Source organism: Harpegnathos saltator, unplaced genomic scaffold (assembly GCF_003227715.2).
Source record: "Harpegnathos saltator strain DR-91 unplaced genomic scaffold, Hsal_v8.6 scaffold333, whole genome shotgun sequence".
Lineage (NCBI taxonomy): Eukaryota > Metazoa > Arthropoda > Insecta > Hymenoptera > Formicidae > Harpegnathos > Harpegnathos saltator.
The window spans coordinates 230075-252645 of record NW_020230132.1 but is presented as its reverse complement, the minus strand read 5'-3'; the positions used below and the strand labels follow the sequence as shown (position 1 = coordinate 252645).

Sequence of the window (22571 nt, the reverse complement as noted above, 5' to 3'; positions counted from 1 at the left end):
AAAGGGGTTTACATTTCTTTACGTAATGGAAGATGAGGCTTCGGTCGTTCGAGCAAGTCGATTCGATGTTATCTCGCGAAAAGCTCGTTCTCGATCGCCGATGAGTTTACCTTGAGCCGGGTAACACACCGCGAATGCGTTACCAGACATTCCATCAGGACAAGTGCACATCGGGGTGTGATTGATGACCGTGCACTTTGCGTTCTGCCCGCAGGCTCCAACACATGGGTCGAAGCACTTGTTGCGCACGCAGGCTTTGTCCAATGGACAGTCCGGGTTCTGTACGCACTCAGGTCGACAAGCGGAATAAGGGTCGCCGTGGTACTCGGGCAGACAAGAGCAGCTGCCATCGCGACATATCGCGTTCGCTCCGCACGGATTCGGATTACAAGGATCTTGTGGCACTGGTATGACGGCTGCAAATATCATTATTCGTTCTTCGTCAGTGAGTCTGTTCTTCGAGACTCACAATACAAAATAGGAGTCTTCAAACTTGGAGTTGGTTTGAAACATCTGAGAATGTCTTTATTTTGTGATAATAATCAATGTTGAAAAATTAAGTCATATTAATTCGTCATAATAAGTTACAATCGACAAACTTGGGGGTTAATTTTACCGACATTCGATATACATATGTGTGATTTAGAAATTGGAAATCTTTTCATTCTATATTCATCAGTCTCCTCTCTTATAACTCATATGATCTATATATCAAAAAATAAAGATGCTCTATATTGCGAAATATGTAGAAGGCTTACGGGGAGGTTCGGGATAGCAGTTGGCGAATGCGTCTCCAGTGTAACCCTTCGGACAGAGACAGACGGCCATATGATTGACCACAAGACATTGCGCTCCGATACCGCACGAGCCCGGGCATGGGTCTCTGCATTTCTGCCGCAGACACGCTCTGTTACTGCTGCAGTCAGAGTCTACAGTACACTCTGGCCGGCAATTCGGGGGGCTACCGATGTAATTTTCCAAGCACGTACACGTAGGGACACTAGCGTAGCCGCTATCACGGCAAACGGCGAATGGACCACATGGGGATGGCACGCACGGATTCGTTGGCGTCGTAGGGATGTCTTTGTCTATTTCTGCAAACGAATATTTCTCATAGGACGTAATATTCCTCGTCTAACATTTGTCACGTACACGGCGAAATTCTGCACACTTTAAATGTGATTGCTTACTAGAAAAAAGAACTCACAACTTGCTTTGCTAAAATCTCAAGCGTGAAGAAAGAAAAAAATTATGTATTTTGAAAATTTGCAAAATTATACAAATAAAATGGAATGTATTACAACTGCCTCATGCGACGTACTCACCTATCCGGAAGCACGTTACGAAAGGATCGCCGGTAAAATCTTGATTGCAACTGCAAATCGGACTATGATTAATCACTTCGCATCTTGCGTTGATACCGCAGATACCCGGACACGGGTCGACGCATTTGCGGTTCTTGCACGCGCGATTTTGGAGGCAATCGGAGCTGACGGTGCATTCAGCCCGACAGCTTGGCGGGGTTCCGATAAATGTGGGCAAGCACGAGCAGATCGCTTGACTGTTCAATTCACGGCATTGGCTGTTAAGTCCGCAGGGAGATGGGCTGCACGTATTACTCTCTAGCTCTAAAAAAGTTTCTTCATTAATTGCGAAGACTGCCGAATAGCCGAATAATAAATTCATAACCCTCTTGTATCACTCACTCGTGTCTTCTACGATATTACAAGAGATGAACGGGTTGCCGCTGTATCCAGATTGACATATACATAACGGTGCGTGATTGACCACTTGACAAATCGCGTTATACCCGCAGAAGCCTGGACAAGGATTCTGACATTTCGAACCGATACATGCGCGATCTGCAGTGCAGTCGGAATTCATCGTGCATTCGGGTCGACAGCCTTCATAAGGATTGCCTATATAATCCGGTAGACACGCGCACGAACCAGCGCCGTTTAGTTCACGACACACCGCGTTGAAGCCGCAGGGCGACGGAATACACGGGGTTGGTTTTACAGTGCTCATCACTTCGCCTACGGAAATGTTTCTGATGTACTTTTTGCTTTCAAGACGTCACCGATAAAGTTGCTTTAATGTATCACTAATATATACTGAAGGTACACTATAATTATCAAAAATATACACTTTCTATTAGCTATTGATGAGTAGTCTGAGATAACTGACAATTACTTTAATAAGCAACAAAACAATGTTGTTAAATAAAAATTGAAAATAATAACACAGATTATTTTAAATCTAGTCAATTTTAAGATACCAACATCTTCAAGAAAATTTTACTATTGAAAATTAAAAATCAGCGGAGCGAATAATGATATGTACAAAAATATTTACCAGGAAAAGTGAACTTAAGAGTAAAAAATTTAATAATAATTAAAATTGTGATTGAAAGTATATCTCGCAGTTTTGGGCGCTCTCTAGACCTAACATCAAATGATTGGACTTACTTCGCTTGGGGTTACATTGTACGAACGGATCACCCTCATATCCAGCAATGCACACACACATGGACGTATGACTGATCACTCGACAGTCCGAGTTAACACCGCAAGATCCTGGGCAAGGATCGCGGCATTTTTGATTGATGCATGCTAAGTGTGTGGAGCACTCGCTATTACTGACACATTCCGGCCTGCAATTCGGCGGTTCACCGATGAACTCTGCCAAGCAACTGCACGAGGGCGCGTCATTTACGATCTGACATCTACTGTTGAGTCCACACGGAGATGGGATGCAGGGATTTACGGGTGCTGGAGGTTGCTCCGCTATCAGAAAAAAATCAATGCAACGCTTGTTCGTCTGACGAGACATTTCACCTCACTCGATCGACAAATCAATCTCATCAAGTAAACATCAAAAGTAAAAATATGAATTATTTTAACGAAAGATCCTACGCATTCTATGTATGATGCTTCTCTCGAGTTACTCACATCTTGAGATGCACTGTGTGAACGGGTCGCCGGTCAATTCAGAGGGGCAAGAACAGATCGGGTTGTGATTAACCACGGTGCACTGAGCTCTAATACCGCACGTTCCAGGACAGGGATCTATGCATTTTTGATTATTGCAGGCCATGTTTGCAGGACAGTCGGAACTGATAATGCACTCGGCTCGGCAATTGGGCGGTGCGTCCAGGTATCCGGGTATACACGAGCAAACGGCCTGCTCGTTTATCTTTCGGCACTGGCTATTCGGTCCACACGGTGTCGGGTTGCATGGATCTTTCAGTATTGGTGCTGTATAAATGTTATAAAAAGATGAAAAACAATTACAGGGTGACTTTATAGTGTCATTAAAGAGCTAATACCGACTGTCCATTTGGACACGTTTTGGAATTGCTCGTTCGAGTGAGTACCTTCTATCGGGGAACACGTTACAAACGCATTGCCTGACATTCCTGGCGGGCAAGTGCAGACCGGGATATGATTGACAACGGAACAAAGGGCATTGTAGCCGCAGATCCCGTCACATGGATTGCGACATCTGTTCTTAATGCAAGCTTTATCCCTCGGGCAGTCTGGGTTTAAGAGACACTCTGGACGACAGCCCATATACGGATCCCCCTGATATTCAGGAAGACAGGTGCATACGCCATTGAGACACTGAGTATTTGCACCGCAGTTTAAGCACGGGTCTGTCGGCTTGAGCGTTGTATCTGAAGGGCGAATTTGAGAACTTAATTTTAGGGAAAACTTCAAGTAAAATATTTTCTAGAGTGCAGATGATGAAATTTTCACTTTCTTAACAAATAAGAAGTCGACGCGGAACGTTGCTCGCTATGGATAATAGCGATGTTTTGACGTGGTGGCGTCGATATTGATCTACTGATTGTCTTACCTTCCTCGGGAACTGGTCTACACATTACGAAGGGGTCCCCAGTGAACCCGCTCGGGCAAGAACACGTGGGTAAGTGGTTAATGACGTTACAAGTTGCTCCTACACCACACACTCCATCGCAAGGATACCGGCACTTTCTCTGTATGCATGCCTGATTACTCGGGCATTCGGAATTAATCAAGCATTCGGGCCTGCAATTAGGTGGTGTTCCCATGTACGTTGGCAGACAAGCGCAAGACGCTTGGCCGTTAATGTCGCGGCATTCCGAATAAGGTCCGCATGGTGAAGGTACACAAGGATTCACAGGTGGACGATCTTTTTCTGGGGCTATGGACATACAAAATGGGATTCGTTACGCGCTTGCTTTCGTTCGTATGCCGTAAAATGCTTTTGAGTCAATTCAATTTAATTTCGTATTTCCGAGGTAACGAATGAATAGAGCATTAGCAGCAAGAATGAATCGTTAGTGTTGGAATTATAATAATTATCTATTATCGAAGGGAAAGAAAATCATCGGTAAAATCTTTTCTGCACGGAGAAGCAACCGATTGAATTTACTTGATAATGAGCAAATCAAACGCGGTTTAGTTGAGAAAAATAAAATTTCAGATTCTTAAAATCGAATTTGAAAATAATATTTTGACGATCTGCAGGAAAACAGCTCCCTTTCAAGAATTCGCAAATTACTCGACTTATAACATATGATATGAGATTTTTCGACGACTCTTACGTGGAATTTCGAAACAGGCAACGAATGGATCACCCGTGAAGCCAAGTCGGCATGAACATATGGCGTTATGATGGATCGTCTCGCATCTTGTGTTAGAACCACACAATCCAGGACAAGGGTCGGTACATTTGTTGTTGACACATGCCAAATTGAAAGCGCATTCGGCGCTAACCGTGCACTCGGGACGACAGTTTGGCGGGCTTCCCAAGAAGGTGGGTAGGCAAGTGCAGACGCTCGTGTTATCCACGACGCGGCACTTGCTGTTGGGTCCGCAGGGTGACGGTTCGCAAGGACGACTAATGGCGCTGTCTGCTTCTAAAAATCACATTGCGCATCTCATGTGGTCAGTCAAATGGGTTCACGAGCAGTCACGAAGGGCTAAAAAAAGGTGCGAATTGAATCTCGAGCGAACGATATCGTACCTAGCTCTATCGGGTTGCAGTAAAGGAAGGCGTTGCCAGTATGTCGGGGGTAACAATTACAGACTGGCAAGTGATTGACCACTTGGCACAATGCATTACGTCCACACGATCCTGGACACGGGTCCTTGCACTTCATATTTATGCAGGCCAAACTCGCGGGGCAGTCCGTATTCAACACGCACTCCGGCCTGCATCCTTCGTATGGATTACCGGTGTAATTCGGCAGACACGTGCACGAACCAGCTCCGTTGAACTCTTTGCAGAGCGCATTTGAGCCGCAAGGAGAAGGAATGCAGGGATCAACGGGCGTGGGTGGCAATGGTGTTGCTGAAATGTGACATCGATGAGCACGGGGTTTTCGATGCAAACGTGCATATAAGGACGAACGTTGAAATCGATGTAATTTTCTCGAGATTGCGTCAAAATTTCAGCCTCTAGATGTTACTTACGCTCCCTAAAGACACACTGCGTGAACGGATCGCCAGTATAGCCGTTCACGCAGGTGCACATTGGGGTGTGACTGACCACGTGGCAATTGGCGTTCGCGCCGCAAGACCCAACGCACGGATCTTGGCATTTCTGATTGATGCAGGCTAAGTGATTGGCGCACTCGCTGTTACTGATGCATCCCGCTCTGCAATTAGGTGGGCTGCCGATGAAACCAGGCAGGCAGGAGCACAGAGATATGCCGTCGGACGGCCGACATTTGGAGTTGGGGCCACAGGTAGACGGTTCGCATGGTGTTGGAGGAGCTGGTGTGGGCGCTAAAAGATGCGAGGACTCGCTATGTAGGTGAGACAAAGCGGCACGCGAAGAGGAGTCGAGAAAATTTTCGACAACGATTTCTCGCGACCGTGTTCGATCACTGGGATCGTCGTCGAGTACTGACAGGACAGTACGAACGACAAGACGGTACTTACGTGGTTGATTGATACACCTAACGAACGGGTCACCCGTTTGAGAAGGAGGGCAACTGCAGATGGGATTGTGATTCACCACATGGCATAACGCGCCGATTCCGCAACTTCCCAGGCAAGGGTTCGTGCACTTCTGGTTGTTACATGCCTCGTTCTGCGGGCAATCCGTACTGACTATGCATTCAGGCCTGCAGGTCGGAGGACTACCTAAGTATCCTCTTATGCAGGAGCAGACTGCTTGATTGTTTACAACACGGCATTCACTGTTGGGTCCGCAGGGTGACAGGCCGCAAGGATTAGCAGATATCATGTCTGACAAACATAATGGGTATGTTGAAGATGTTGGCGGGCGTCCAGCGTGAGGAAGGGTGCATATATAATCGTCTCGCGTAATTTCACCTCATTGCGAATTAGACAGTTATAACAATTTCAGTGTGCGGTAAACGGACTCTCGGCTGTATACCTTGTATGGGCGTGCATTGGCTGAACGCGTTGCCGGTCATATTTCCAGGGCAACTGCACATGGGAACGTGACCGATCACAGTGCATAGAGCGTTAATAGCGCAAGCTCCCGGGCAGGGATCCACGCACTTGTTACGCATGCACGCTCTGTCACGGGGGCAATCGGTATTCAGAACGCATTCCGGCCGACAACCTACGAAGGGATCTCCTCGAAACTCCGGGAGACAAGTACAGATACCGTCAGAGCATTCCGCGTTGGGACCGCAGGGTGACGGGACACAGGCGTCTTCGACTGGTGATGGGGCCGCTGCAAAATACAATCGGGTATATTCACGTAGAGGTATTTACCGCTTAACGGGACATGAATTATAACAGGTCTCCAGGTTTCAAGGCGCAAGAATGTGCCGGTGAAGAATGCTTACGTGTCTCTGGCAACAACTCGCAAAGAGTGAACGTGTTGCCAGTGTAACCCTCGGGACATCTGCACGTGGGTATGTGGTTAATCACCGAGCACAGGGCATTGGTACCGCACGAACCCAGGCAGGGATCCATGCACTTCATGTTGACGCAGGCCTTATCACTCGAGCACTCTGAGTGTATGGTGCATTCAGGTCTGCAATTAGGCGGTTGACCCATGTAATTCTCCAAGCAGGTACACGCGGGCGAGCCGCCGATGTTTCTACATTGGGAGAAACTACCGCACGGGGATGGCACACATGGATCTCTCTCTATCGGGCCCGGTGGAGTCACAGCTGAAAGACGTTTGGAGTTACGATTGACCGTGATCGTGATAGTGCAACGGGTTAAGTCGATCGTGAGTTAATCGAAAGACGAAGAGATCAGCGAAGAATCTTACGTGGAATCGATGTACATATGGTGAAAGGATCTCCGCTGTAACTAGGCATACAACTGCAGATGGGGCTGTGATTAACGACCACGCAATTGGTATTAAGTCCGCACGGGCTCGGGCAAGGGTTCACGCATTTATAATCCTTGCACGCTAACTGCGAGGGACATTCTGAGCTAGCGACGCATTCGGGTCTACACGCAGGTGGAGTTCCAACGTAAGTTGGCAGACACGAGCAGACCGCCTGTCCGGATACCTCTTTGCATTTGCTGTTGGGTCCGCAAGGCGACGGGGAGCAAACATTTTCGTCTTTGACTATTTCTGGGAGAAAGATTCGATTCGTTAATATAACATGGGAATACACAAATATCCTCAAGTGTAGTGAATATCGAGAGATTATGTTTCAAAATCAGTGGCTCATCAATACTTAATATCATTTTGCAAAATTATTAAATTGTTAATTATTAAGACGCCGGTATCTTCAAAATATGTTTGTTAAAATCAAAAGTTTAAGAATTATAACTTTGGGAATTATAAGTTTGAGCAAGAGAATTAAAGTACGTTCCTTTGAGAATGTTAAATATCTCATTTTTTTTAACCAATCAAACAATATTTCTCTAAACTCCAAAAGACTATTTTTACTTTTCATTTCACCCAAATTTTGATATCTGCCACTAAAACACTAACGAAGAAAAAGGAACGTGACAAAGTTAACTCGATCAAAGACAAATGATCTTTGCTAAAGAAGAACTGAGGTGGTCTGGTCGACACTTACGATCTACGAAACAATTGCTGAAGGGATCTCCGGTGTATCCTGGTAAGCACGTACACATCGGTTGATGATTGACAACCGAACATTCGGCGTTCCGACCGCACATGCCCGCGCAGGGATTCACGCATTTGTTTCTCACGCACATCAAATTGGACGGACAGTCAGGATTAATGACGCATTCGGGTCGGCATGCCAAGTAAGGATTGCCAATGTAACTAGAAGTGCATTGACAAACTGCGACGCCGTCTCGCTCCCTACATATCGCGTTCGCGCCACACTCAAAGATCGCGCATGGCGAAGGCTTCGGCTCCACCTTGCTCGCTAAAACAAGGTGCAAAGGGAGGAGGCAAAGTTAAAGAAACGTCGCATGAAGTTCTGTGTGTCGAGTGTGTAGAATTAATCAGTCTCAAAATTCCTCTTACGTATCACCGAGCAGCGCGTATATGGGTCACCAGTGAGACCGTATGAACACACGCAATGTGGCACATGCTGCACCACGTGGCACTCCGCACTCTCCCCACATAGACCTGGGCAAGGGTCCTTGCACTTTTGCCGCACGCAACTTTGGTGGCTGGGGCACTCGGGATTGGAAATACACTCGGGCCGGCAGTTCGGGGGCGAACCTTTATACTCGGGTAGGCATGAACAGGAGGGCAAATCGTTTATGACCTGGCACGCAGCGTACGGACCACAGGGCGAAGGTTGGCATGTATTTATAGGCTCCAACGGTACTGGAGGTACTGGAGAGGAACAAAACACGTTTCTTTAGCAAGTGTGATCGTACCGAAACTTTGCCACGAATCTAAATAGTTCTTACTAGTTAGCATGGTGCATCTGATGAAGGGGTCGCCCGTGTAGCGTTCGGGGCATGAACACACAGGATTGTGGTTGACGACCACGCATCTCGCTTGGATGCCACATGTACCGGGACAAGGGTCTTTACACTTCTGATTGGCGCAAGCTTCGTTCTGTCGGCAGTCAGAGCTAAGGGTGCACTCGGGTCGGCAGAGGGGCGGTGAGCCAAGGAATTCGGGGGCGCAGGTGCATACGGCGTGTCCGTTCGACTCCCGGCATATACTGTTAGGTCCGCAGGGGTTCGGGTTGCATGGTCTCGTTTCCGACGGAACTATATGACAGAGCGACGCTCACATCAGCGTGTTCTCAAAGTCTCATCGAATGTCGGGACTTTCGTCGTTACTATACCTTTCATAGCGTCGCAAGAAATGAACGCGTTCCCGATGGTGCCGTGAGGGCAACTACACATCGGCGTGTGATTAATGACGTTGCACAGGCTGTTTCGTCCGCAAGTGCCCGGACAAGGGTCTACGCATTTATTTTGTATGCACGCCTTGTCAGTCGAGCAGTCTGCACTGAGCACGCATTCTGGTCGACAACCGGCATATGGATCGCCGAAGTATTCGGGAATGCAAGTGCAAAGGCCATTGTTGCATCGAGCATTCGATCCGCAAGGTGACTTACTGCACGGATCGATCACTGGCTCTTCGACTTCTATGAAAACGATTATAAATTCAGTTCACGCCCCGGTGAGAAGTATGCTTGCAATTAATCGTGAGGATTTCGGAACTTACTGATTGGTACAGGTTGACAACCGATAAATGGATCGCCAGTGTAACCTTCTATGCATCTGCAGGTTGGGATGTGGTTGTGAACGGTACAATCGGCGTACAGACCGCAAGAGCCTGGACAGGGGTCCTGACACTTTTCGCGAATGCAAGCCTGATTACTCGGACAATCGGCAGGTATGACGCATTCAGGCCGACAGTTCGGTGGACTACCGATGTAATTAATCATACAAGAGCACGACGGGTAACCGTTGACATTGCGACATTGCGAATTAGGCCCGCACGGAGATGGGAAGCAAGGGTCCGAAGGTGGACTTGGTAACGGGACGGCTAGAATTTCAAATAAAGTGAGTTTGGCAGTGAGAAATTGGCAAAAGATCATCTCCAAATAAAAATTAATTATGGTAGTCGGTTGAATAGAAATATAACGACAGTTGAAATATATTAATACGAAAGGTAAATTTTAACGCGACAGTTACTTCGTTAAAGAAGAAAGAAAACAGTCTCAACGGACAGGATATCTATACTTAGTTGAAATGCAAAAGATAGTAAACTGAAAAATAAAAATTTTCAATGAGATAAAATTGGCTTCTCGCTTACGTGGAATGAACGAGCAGCGCGTAAATGGATCGCCGCTGAATCCGGCTTTGCACATGCATATCGGGCTATGATTCACAACCCGGCATGTCGTTCCTTGACCGCACGAGTTTGGACATGGATCAACGCACTTGTTATTCTCACAGGCGAGATTTGTCGCGCAATCCGTGCTAACCGTGCACTCTGGTCTACAACCAGGCGGTGCGCCTACGTAAGTCGGAAGGCATGAGCAAACGGCTTGGCCGTTGCTTTCTCTGCATTGACTATATGGCCCGCAAGGGGACGGCTCGCAAGGATTGACATTATCTGACACAACCGCTGTAAGAAAGATAACGTTAACTTTATGATCAGGCCGGATACGTAACGGGAAAATTTAAGAGCGATCGCTTACGAGTTTCGACGATAAGATTGCAGAATATAAATGGATTTCCCGTATATCGTTCGAAGCAAGTGCAAGTTGGAGCGTGATTGATCACGTAACACTGCGCGTTCTGGCCGCAAGTTCCTGGACACGGGTCTTTACACTTCATACCGATGCAAGCTTGATTGGATGGACAGTCGGAATTGAGCGTGCACTCGGGCCTGCACCCTTCGTAAGGGTTACCGATGTAATCGACCGAACATGTGCAAGAGCCCGCATTCTGCTGGACTCTGCAGACTGCATTCGCACCGCACGGAGAGGGTGTGCACGGTGTCGGTATACTAGGCTGTATGTCGACTAAAATGAGAGTACAATAGCAGATTAAAGAGCATATCCGTTGATGAATTTTGATTCTCTATTTCGCAATAATTCAAGATAACGAATTCATCCAAATTGACGTCTAAAGATTTTTTCCAGAAACGAAAAAGCGTTCTCTAAAGTAATATGTGACGAGCGTAAAATTTTCAAAAGTATTATGTATGAATAATTTCCTTACATTGTTGCGGAGAGCATTGCGTAAACGGATCACCAGTGTAACCAGTCGTGCACGCGCACATAGGTGTATGGCTAACAACGTTGCAAACGGCGTTGATTCCACATGCGCCGACACATGGATCGCGACATTTCTGGTTGACACAGGCCATTTTATTTGAGCACTCGCCGTTGCTGACGCACTCATGCCGACAATTCGGCGGTGATCCGATAAATTCTTGTAAACATGAGCAAGACGGTTGGTCATTGACCACTTGGCATTGCGAATTCGGTCCACAAGGCGACGGTTGACAAGGATTGACCACGGGTAAAGGATTCTCAGCTTTAAAGATAACGACGCATTAATTAGGCGACGCTGACATTAACAGTGAGATTTGTTAAAAAAAAAATTTTCCAAAAAAATTAATTGAAACAAATTGCGGAAGTTTCAAGTTTAAAGACATTTTTGGGAAAGAGGAAAATTTTCTTACGATTTGGGAAGCAATTGATAAACGGATCCCCGGTCATTCCAGCGCGGCATATGCAAACGGGATTGTGATTGATGACGTTGCAGATCGCATTGCGTCCGCAACTTCCGGGACAAGGATCCTGGCATTTCTGATTGGTGCACGCCTCGTTCTTTGCACAGTCCGAGCTGATTACACACTCGGGTCTGCAAGTCGGCGGCGCTCCAATAAAGCCGCTTATACAACTACACACGGCTTGCATATTATTCTGTCGACATTGACTGTTCGGACCACATGGAGATGGATTGCATGGGTCTCGAGTAGTGGGTGCTGCAATAACAACCCGCGATTAAGAAAGAATCTCAATTGTAAATTGAAGAAATCTGATTGTAATAATTGAAATATTCTCGAATTGCAAAAATTTAGACCCTCGTGTGGGATCTTGAACAGGATACTACATATGTCTGATTGTAACTGATTGTTACATCTCCAAAATTTCGTAAAAATACCTGGAACGGGAGAGCATAAAACGAAAGCGTTTCCATCCATGCCTGCGGGGCAACTGCACATGGGCACGTGATTGTACACATTGCACACAGCATTTTGGCCGCAAACACCTGGACAAGGGTCCACACATTTGTTTCGCACACATGCTCGCGTATTCGTGCAATCGTTGTTCAACACGCATTCTGGTCGACAGCCGCTGTAAGGGTCCCCGAAATACTCCGCTAGACAAGTGCAGACTCCTCTGTCGCACTGTGCATTGGATCCGCAAGGTGTAAGTGCGCATGGATCCTTTTCGACGGGACTGACAGCTACAATATCACCGTGTAAGAACGAGTAATGCGCTGTCAGAGAACGTTAACGAGGGTGATATTAACCGATATAAAGAATCTTACTTGGGTTCAAGGTGCAACTGGTGAACGGGTCACCGGTGTAGCCGGCCAAACATGAGCAAATCGGCACGTGATTAACGACGCTACATTCGGCTAGGATACCGCACGAGCCTGGACAAGGATCCCTACACTTTTGCTGCATGCAAGCCATATTAGCCGGACATTCTGTATTGACGGTGCATTCTGGCTTGCAATTTGGCGGACTGCCTCTATACGTCGGCAAACAAGAACACGACGGTACGCCTCCTATATCGCGACATTCGGAGAACGCGCCACAAGGTGACGGTATGCATGGGTCTCTCACGACGTCACTTATAACGGGCGGGCTCACTGTAAGTCAACGACAATCAATAGTTTGGAGACTGTGAGACTTTCTGATTAATTGTGAATATAGTACACTCGGATCTCGTTACAACATTTCTTTGGTCAACAATCCAGTAAAAATTCGGACAAGAGGAATTATCTTTTATCGTGCCAAAAATCGAACTCGACAAGTTGAGACATTGTGAATTGCTTTCATTATGCTTTTGGTAGTTCGAAGGAAACTTTTGAGGTAACAATCTTAGGATAGTTTGCCACACTTCTGAGATAAACGCTGTATCAAGATCTGAGTCTACTTATTTGATAAAAAAATATATTCAAACCGGGTAACGTATTCATTATAAAAAAAGATACAGTCATTAGACAAGAGTCAAAGTTCATACCAGGCGTTTGGAAACAAACGGTAAATGGATCCCCGGTATAGCCATTCCTGCAGGAGCAGATTGGATTGTGTTTGACGACCTTGCAATTTGAGTTCTTGCCGCAGGAGCCGGGACAAGGATCTTGGCATTTTTGATTTACGCAAGCAAGCGTCAGCGAGCAATCCGGGCTCGTAACGCATTCGGGGCGACACGCAGGTGGACTACCGATGTAAGTCAGCAGACAAGAGCAGACCGCTTGATCGTTATTAACGCGACACTGACTGTTGGGCCCGCAAGGCGATGGATTACAGACATCCTTCGGAGTTTCAACTACAATAATTGACAGGAACAATGTATGTAACTTTCAAACTGTTTTAGGAAAAAAACGACATTTAATAAGTCTAAGTTAATAATTCAATGAAAGAAGAAAAGAAATTTGAACTAAATGCAACAGACGGACGTGAATGGAACTAAAACAGATAGATAATTGAACAATTCCGCAAAGAATCAACTTTGATAACATTAACAAAAAATATGTTTATGTTAATAATATTCAACATGATAGCATGTACATATTAGGCCAGTTCTAATCTATAACAAACATTATTGGTTTTGACAGCTAACAACTGATCATTGGCAACCATCATTTGACGGCTGTTGGTGGTAAGAAAGATGGGAAGCAGCTTACACTATGAGGTGAAGGGAATAAAAAAAATAAACCAGGGCTCGATCAGAATCGAATCCGAGTCTTTCGCTCGCCGTGTAACTACACTACTCAAAAGAATTATAGCATAGATAATTTATTGCCGAAAATTGGCCAACTTTGACTGGTGATTAATTCGCGAAAAATTATTGTAGACTAATGACGTTTTTTTCCAAAATGAAGCTTGAAGTCTTTACTTTAAGAATCTCTATTTTTTACATGCGATGCACCGCTATCCCTGTAACCCTTGACAACTGAGGGCATATTTAGTATACTGAAAATTGCAAAGTTTGACGGAATGCATGGACGTGGACAATTTTTTTTCGGGGATGCTGTTTGCATCATCATAAAGTTCAAATCTTCCCTTTCAATTTGAAAAAAAAATGCAGACGCTAAAATTTTTTTTCAAATTGAAGGGAAAAATTTGAACTTTATGACGATGCAAACAGCGTCCCAGAAAAAAAATTGTCCACGTCCGTGCATTCCGTCAAACTTTGCAATTTTCAATATACCAAACATGCCCTCAGATGTCAAAGGTTACAGGGATAGGGGTACATCGCATGCAAAAAATAGAGATTCTTAAAGTAAAGACTTCAAGCTTCATTTTGAAAAAAAACGTCATTAGTCTACAATAATTTTTCGCGAATTAATCGCCAGTCAAAGTTGGCCAATTTTCGGCAATAAATTATCTATGCCATAATTTTTTTGAGCAGTGTATTTATTGTATACGTTTATCGTATGATGGTGGTTCAATATGGTGTGATAGTTATTTCATAATGGTTCGATAAAAGTCAAGTATGTTTGATCATAGATGTTTGATAGTAGTTTAATATGATATGATAGCAGGCACAATCGCTTTCATTGATAATCCGTGAGTAGAGACATCTTCATTCCATCTATTATTGTAAGAAGCCATTTTCATAGAAGATACTTCACTCTACATCTTCCATCAAGAATGTACGATAGTTTGATTAACAGGATAATTGCATATCGAGCGATAGACCTGGGTTCAATTCTGACAAAGCCTGTTTTATTTTTTTCTTTTCTACCATTTCGTAATGACAAGTTCCCCCCTCCAACCAATAGCTATTAAATGATGACTGTCAACGATTAGTTGTTAGCTGTCAAAACTGATGACGTTATTTGTTTTAGGTTAAAGCTGGTTTAATATAATATACCTAATTAAGATTGAAGTATTTAAATACCTATTGGCTCAATAAAACTCGATTCTATTAATTTTCTGCTATCAAATGTAAAGATTAAAGACTTATAAAACCCATAAAAAAAGACTTATAAATTCCTTTTCTCTCTAGCTCTTTCAGTTTGATGATCAATAATGTTTTACAAACGTGTATCGTACCAATATCGCGAATCACAGCACAGTACTGGAAAGGATTGCCGCTATAACCGGGAATACACGTGCAAATGGGTCGATGGTTAATAACTTGGCACTCAGCAAACTGTCCACAAGTGCCGGGGCATGGATCCTGACACTTGGATTGTATGCAAGCAAGGGTGGATATACAATCCGTGTCGATAACGCATTCCGGTCGACATCCTTCGTAAGGATTACCGATATAATCAGCCAAACAAGAGCAAGATCCGGCGCCATATTGTTCTTTGCAGACGGCATTAAAACCGCAAGGTGACGGTTTACAGGGCGATACCGCGATCGGTGTGGCTGGAAAGTACATGGGTAAATTGGAAAATACTTAAAATAATGAGAGATTTCCACAGTAATTTTTCGAGGAGAAAATCAGGAATAAGAAAAAAATCAAGCACGACTGTCCGACCGAATAAAAATTGACGCGAATTTTACATGTTACTTCAACTCTGAAGTTCAAATCTTCTTTCTTTGGTACGTATCGTTTTTACGAATGACAAAAGTTTTGGGATGAGTAAAAAGTTTTCCTGGTTTTCCTCACAGACACGTGGCACGCACAGAGGATAAAACTAGTAAGTGCTTACGTGGCTTGATTGTACACTGCGTGAATGGATCGCCGGTGAAATCACTGGGACAAACGCACATGGGTGTATGGCTCACTACGCGACATTCGGCATTGGCGCCGCATGAACCTTCGCATGGATCTTTGCATTTCTGATTAATACATGCCAAATGCGACGGGCACTCGCTATTGCTGACGCACTCCGGCCTACAGTTCGGCGGCACGCCTAGGAATTCGACTAGACAAGAGCACGAAGGGCTGTCGCCTACAACCCGACACTCAGCATTTGGTCCGCAAGGGGATGGCACACAAGGGTTTGTCTGTGCCACAGGCTTGGGCGCTGATGGAAAGAGAAAATCTGTTGTCGAGAGGCTTGAAAACAAATGAGAGTCTAAACCGAACTTGCTTTACGATTACTTTGATCAAAATACACAAACCGCTGCAAATATCGAACGACTTCCGAAAACAAGCAGAGTATTTGCAGTAGAAATTCTGTTAAAGTTTCATGAGGGATGCCTCGCGCTTGTTAAATAAATAAATAGTGATAAAACTGAAGCCAATTTCGTTCTTGATGAGTCGCACGCCAAGAGTGTGCATGCAACTTGTGATAATTTAAAATAAAATTGCTCAACTCGTATGTCATTCTCGTGAGGATCTTCAAGATTAGCATTTCGTGCGCGAAACGACCCTTACGACTAATAATGGTTCAAGAAGGCCAAAAATTCTTACGTCGTGGAACACATCGAATGAATGGGTCTCCGTCGAGTTCTGCTGGGCAGCTGCAAATAGGATTGTGATTGATCACTTGGCACGTAGCTCGAATTCCGCATGTACCGAGGCAGGGGTTTATGCATTTTTGATTGCTGCAAGCCTCGGTCAGCGGACACTCGGAACTGACGGTGCATTCTGGCCGGCACGTCGGCGGTACACCGAGGAATCCGGCGACGCAGGAGCACACTGGTTGCCCGTTGTTCTCTCGGCAGAGACTGTTGGGTCCACAGGGCGAGGGTGAACAAGGGTTCCCTTTCACGGTATCTAAATACGATACGTGATCTTATACATTGCCCTCGGAGGGGTGATGCGAGACAATGGGCGCGATATCAATAACAATAATAGTAGAGCAACGGTGATTCGATTGATGGATATTAATGCCAATTGATGTTCTTTGTTAGAAACATTCATGTTTTGGGAACACGATTGAAAGAGAGTTGGATCTACGATTATCATTATCGATATAACGTAACTGAAGCGCTTTCGTAGCTTCAAAAGTGACAAGACGCGTCTGTACCTTCGACAATGGAACACTGGACGAAAGCATTGCCGGCCATTCCAGTAGGACAAGTACATATGGGTATGTGATTGTACACTGAGCACAATGCATTTCGACCGCACGTGCCGGGGCAAGGATCCGCGCACTTATTACGGATGCATGCGCGATCATGAACGCAGTCGATGTTCATGATGCACTCGGGTCGGCAACCCACATAAGGATCACCCTGGTATTCGGGCAGGCACACGCAAACACCGTTGTTGCATCGCGCATTTGATCCGCATGGATTCAAATCGCAGGGATCGATAATTGTAGGCGCTGCTGCAAAAGAATTGCTACGTTGTGGAACATGTAGAAAAATGAACGTCGCGATGAGCCGGAATAAAATATAACGAAGTTTCACGAAGTAAACGTACGACTTTTTACATAAATAAATGTGCCTCATCTATTTCATAATGAGTAAAGAGATTTTAATTAGGTTACATTGCACAATTAAGAGCGGGTTTATCAATGCTTAACTAAGTTAAATTTGACTAATGGTTAAGTGTTAACTATAAGTTATGTGTTTATCAATGCAGGATAACTAACAGTTGCGCATGAACTGTTAGTTATAGTGTTTGTTAAAGTAACTGGCAAAATTTTTGTTTACTAAACATAACTGACAGATGGTCATCACAGATTTTAGCAGTCTGTATATAGAGAATTGAGCGAAAACATAATATATCTCACTTTTGTGTTGATACAAGTCTCTAAACAACGCGAGCATGCAATATAACAATTACTTAATAATTAATTATTCTTGATATTTAAACGATTTCATTGACGATAATAAAGAAATCATTGACTTCTTGAAATGGGAAAGAAGACCATATATTATAAAAGATAAAATTAATCATTTCGATGGGATGAGTTGAATTTTTTTCGTAGATTTTGTTTGCAAAAACATATTGTTTTGATCCTTCCAGAACAAATAGAAGACATCATTGACAGTTCTACGGATAGATATTCGGATGGATACTGTACATCTGCCTGTTGAATAAATTTTCTATTTTTTCCTTCATGTTTCCTCCTTTTTTCTTCATGTGCAACCATCAATTTTTTTGCATTCGATTACATTTTTGTATTTGTTTCATATTCTTAATAATATCAGATAGACCAGTTTCGGCATATTGTCTGCATACAGACTGAATTCGAGAATTCGAGAATTAAAATAGTACATAAGTACATAAGTATATAAGTACATAAGTACATAAAGATGTGAATTCAGCAAAAAACGTTTTAGCAGCATATAAAAGAAGCTATTTGATGTCATGAACATTGCGACACATGCCACAATTGTGTCAGCAAGAGGACCCAATTAATCAGCAATACAAACTGATATTTTGTTGCAAAGTATGGAATAATAAATACGTATTTCTTACGGCAAGCATATTACCAACATGTTATGAAGTTTAAATAGTCATAAAATATACCAGGCGTTTCAGACCACCCGGGTCACCCGATTTCTTCGTTAACGCAACATTTTAGAAAAAATATTTCAGACAAAAGTTGTAGGATTTCGAAGGATCTATTTACTGACGCTATGAATTTGACCTTGGGCTAACCTTGAAAAGTCCAGTCAAGATCAACATAAAAATCTTAAACGGATACCCCAATTTTTTATTATATCATCCTTTTCTAGCAATTAATTTGAACAACTTTTATTTGAAATATTTTTTTATTTGCCTAATATTTTTTTAGATATTTAAGGAAGTTATCCTTTAATGCAAGTTTTCCTTTAATGTTTCAAAAAATATTAGGCAAATAAAAAAATGTTTCAGACAAAAGTTGTTCAAAATTCGAATTAATTATCAGAAAAAAATGGTGTAATAAGAAATTGAGGTTTCCATTTAAGAAAAGTAATGATCAGTGAATATGTCGAAAATGGCGCCTGTACACAAACTGTCTGTCTGTAAACAAACTGATATAATTGTTTTATGTCCCCCTTGAAACCATATAACTTTTGTCTGAAATGTTTCTCCTTAAAATGTCGCGTTTACGAAAAAATCAAGTAATACGGATGGTCTGTGATATCCTGTATATCATTTAAGTTGGAAGAATATAAAGTAATGGAGGACACAGCATCCAATATTTAGGAGAACAGCTTTTCAGAGAAGAATCTCTATCAGAAAGCTACTCTCCTATTGGATATCGTATGATGTATGTCGTATTATCGGACCAAGGTAAATCTCCTATAACCAATTAGAAACGCATAACTTTCCTAACAATATTGCCAATCCACGTCAAAACGAAACTAACTGACAGTTACTTACCTAATAGTTAAAAATGCAGTGGATTAACATATAAATGACTAGAACAATAACTCTTAGCTATCTCTTAACTTTCAGTTATATAGCAGTCATTTTTAGCTGAGCATTGATAAACTCCCCTTAAATGTGTTATTTTTATACGCATAAATGTGTAATTTAGCCAAAGTTCTTTTTAAGTCGTATCAATTAAAACATTTGATACGTATAACATGTTCAATAAAACAAACTTGGATGATGACCATATGGAAAAGATAGTCATGGACTATAATTTCTCTAATAATTGCTAAATAGTGCGTGGTAATTCTCAAAGATAATTGATATTTATAGTAGTTCATACAATTCAAAATAACAATGTTGTAAATATTGTATCATATTTTTACTTTCGACTGCGCCTGCAAAGTTTTTCATATATTTATTAAAAACCATTTCGCCGTCGAATAAATTACAGTTAAGTAAAGTCTTAAGTCAACGTTCGACACAACGAAGGTATGTAAATTGTAATATGACATATAATTTTGATTTCAGTTTTTACTATTTGTTTTATAAATATTATGACCGTCTATTCCTCACAGTTTAAATAAAATGGTTCACTTTTTTCAAAATAAGTTGGCCAATATAATCGACGTATATTAGCATCAGTGCAGCAGGCGGAAAACTATCTATATGCCACGCAGTCAATAATCGATAATTTGTAATGTTTTCGGTAAACTATCGATAATTACCGGTAATATCATTGAGTTAACAGCTTGAAAACATAGTTTTCCACCTATAATCAATACCGTTCTATAAAACAAATGGTTTTTTTATCATTTTACAAAATGTTAGGTACATTTAATATAAAATATCTATAATATGATCAATTGTCCTATAATGCTATGGCCATCTTTTCCTAAAAAATCAGGTAAGATAGCCAATATTTATGTTGTAATATTTGAATAACATAAAATTTTTATGTAATATTTTCTCCTTATAAGTTCGATAATATCACATACTAAGTGAAATAATACACCAAGCGCTATTAAAAAAAGCAGAAAAATACGGACAATGATAAATTGGCCAGTGATAAATCATTGATGCTCAATAATTTTATTACTCGTACGAGTGGTAAATAATTTATGATTGGCCATTTTATCATTGTTAATAATACTTTTATGTTAAGGAATAACAAATATAAAAATATATTTTTTTGCATTTTAAAAAGCTATGGCCTTCTTACCTATATTTATCCTATATTTAAACGTTTCAAATGACTTTTTAAATGACTTGAGACAGCAAAAAGCGTACAAAAAGAACTTCAGCCAAAATAACACACTTAGATTTAAAATGTAGATATGCCAATATCTATGCCTACATGGCAAAGATATGTTTTCAATCGAATGTCGTTGACGTCGTGCGTTATAATTCGCGAAACTCTTTCTCTGAGGAGAATCGTCGGCGATTTCGTTCGTAGGGGATCTCTTACTTGTGATCGGTCTGGGATAGCAATTATTGAAGGGATCGCCAGTGTATCCTTCGGGACAGGTGCACACGGGTACATGATTGTACACGCTGCACAAGGAAGTGATGCTGCACGAGCCTAAACAGGGATCTCTGCACTTTTCATTGCTGCAAGCGAAATTCATCGGACAATCAGAATTCACACGACACTCGGGACGGCAATTTGGCGGCGAGCCTTTGTAAGTCGGCAGGCAAGAGCAGGAGGCTGTGCCACCAGTATTCCTGCACTCCGCATACAAACCGCATGGGGACGGTATGCATGGGTCTTGGGGTATCACGGGATAATCCGGCAACGGCGATTCTGAAATTCGATTAATGAATGTGACGTGTAACAAAGTTTTCGGAGACAGCCTCATCTGATTAAAGTATAAATTAATCGCGATCATGAGGGTGACAGTGAGAAGCTGACGTAAGAAGCTGATGAGATGAGTGTAACGTACGCATATATCGCATATATCGTACATGCGTACGGTAGATGATAACATCATGAGGAGAGGCAAAATGATATCCTGACGTGGTTATACGTCGAATTGAATCGAACGACGTTCTCGATAATGTCGCTCAGTTTCGACGATTTCGAAGTGAAACGATCGGTTAAATGCATCGTAAGAGATTAAGGGCCAGTCCAGGATAAATCGCAACGCTCAGTTGCGAGTTACGGAGTGGAAAGTTGTCAATTGCAAATTGTAAATCATTGCAACGCCTAATCTACATATAGATGTCAAGAGTTGCAAGTTGTGAAGAAATAGGCAATCAGAAAATTTAATATTCGCTTCCTCGTTGTCCATTAATTTTATCGATAATTAGTTAGAATAGTCAGATAATATTGGCTATTTCTGCCAATTAATCGAAGTTTAATGAAAGTCGCTTTAATAAGATAATAACATTAATACAATAAGAAATAAATAAAATTATTTGATGCCTGAAAATACAGTCTTGAGGCTGTATTGAGGCTATGAATGAAAACTAACCTCAATTTTTACTTAAAGATGGTACATAAAAAAGAGATACCTATTTTATTGAGTAACATAGCAATAATTTTCCAAGCACCATCTTTTTTCTTTGTTCCTAAAATTTGGTTCAATTTTATTAACCCACTAGGGCTCATCCTTAAACCAGTAGAGATATGAAAAAAATAACTATTGGGTTTCTGGCATGGGTCATAGCAATGATTATTAGTGCTTCAAATTGATTGAAAAAAATTTTTTTTAACAAATTGTTGTAAACAAACAATGAAGAAAAATTAATTTTGTAGGCATGGATTGGAGCGAGTACATCCGTATAGAGATTGTAATTTTTTAACAATAAATGAAGCAAAAAATCGGAAATGTAACATATGTTTTTTTGATGATTTTTCCCATAGAATCGATTGGTGTGATTAGTTTTTCGGAAAAATTAATTTTTCTTAATTTGTTTACAACAATTTGTTTAAAAAAATGTTTTTTCAACTAATTTGAAGCACCAATAATCATTGCTAGGACCCATGCCAGAAACCCAATAGTTACTTTTTTCATATCTCTACTGGTCTAAGAATGAGTCTTAATGGTTTAATTAGGAATTGATTCGTCTTTATATGTACGATTAGTGATCGTATTTCGAACTCATCTCACTCTTCTTCAACTGCTTCAAGCATCCAACTCATATTGCTTTTCAGTATCCATTTTTTTACAAATAATAGAATACACACACATATAAGTATCTACAAAACTATCAAAAATTA

The 22571-nt window shown here is 42.3% G+C and overlaps 1 protein-coding gene across 1 annotated transcript in view; it reads right to left on the bottom strand.

Annotated features, from left to right (window-relative positions):
- Window positions 1-22571, bottom strand: part of dpy (fibrillin-like protein dumpy) — a 166973-nt gene that overhangs the window by 24659 nt on the left and 119743 nt on the right. Inside the window, exons 67-98 of the mRNA XM_025300206.1 lie at window positions 20817-21152; window positions 17064-17366; window positions 16505-16810; window positions 15798-16115; window positions 15190-15510; window positions 13148-13456; window positions 12447-12773; window positions 12057-12362; window positions 11572-11877; window positions 11106-11423; window positions 10580-10906; window positions 10192-10506; window positions 9598-9921; window positions 9212-9517; window positions 8826-9134; window positions 8431-8748; window positions 8012-8329; window positions 7246-7557; window positions 6812-7141; window positions 6391-6696; window positions 5931-6239; window positions 5460-5774; window positions 5011-5337; window positions 4589-4903; window positions 3859-4185; window positions 3377-3676; window positions 2952-3257; window positions 2469-2786; window positions 1707-2036; window positions 1326-1628; window positions 759-1094; window positions 111-416 (exon numbers count right to left, since the gene is read on the bottom strand). Of these exons, the coding sequence (XP_025155991.1) occupies window positions 111-416; window positions 759-1094; window positions 1326-1628; window positions 1707-2036; window positions 2469-2786; window positions 2952-3257; window positions 3377-3676; window positions 3859-4185; window positions 4589-4903; window positions 5011-5337; window positions 5460-5774; window positions 5931-6239; window positions 6391-6696; window positions 6812-7141; window positions 7246-7557; window positions 8012-8329; window positions 8431-8748; window positions 8826-9134; window positions 9212-9517; window positions 9598-9921; window positions 10192-10506; window positions 10580-10906; window positions 11106-11423; window positions 11572-11877; window positions 12057-12362; window positions 12447-12773; window positions 13148-13456; window positions 15190-15510; window positions 15798-16115; window positions 16505-16810; window positions 17064-17366; window positions 20817-21152 (10107 nt within the window). The remainder of the gene's footprint in view (window positions 1-110; window positions 417-758; window positions 1095-1325; window positions 1629-1706; window positions 2037-2468; window positions 2787-2951; window positions 3258-3376; window positions 3677-3858; window positions 4186-4588; window positions 4904-5010; window positions 5338-5459; window positions 5775-5930; window positions 6240-6390; window positions 6697-6811; window positions 7142-7245; window positions 7558-8011; window positions 8330-8430; window positions 8749-8825; window positions 9135-9211; window positions 9518-9597; window positions 9922-10191; window positions 10507-10579; window positions 10907-11105; window positions 11424-11571; window positions 11878-12056; window positions 12363-12446; window positions 12774-13147; window positions 13457-15189; window positions 15511-15797; window positions 16116-16504; window positions 16811-17063; window positions 17367-20816; window positions 21153-22571) is intronic.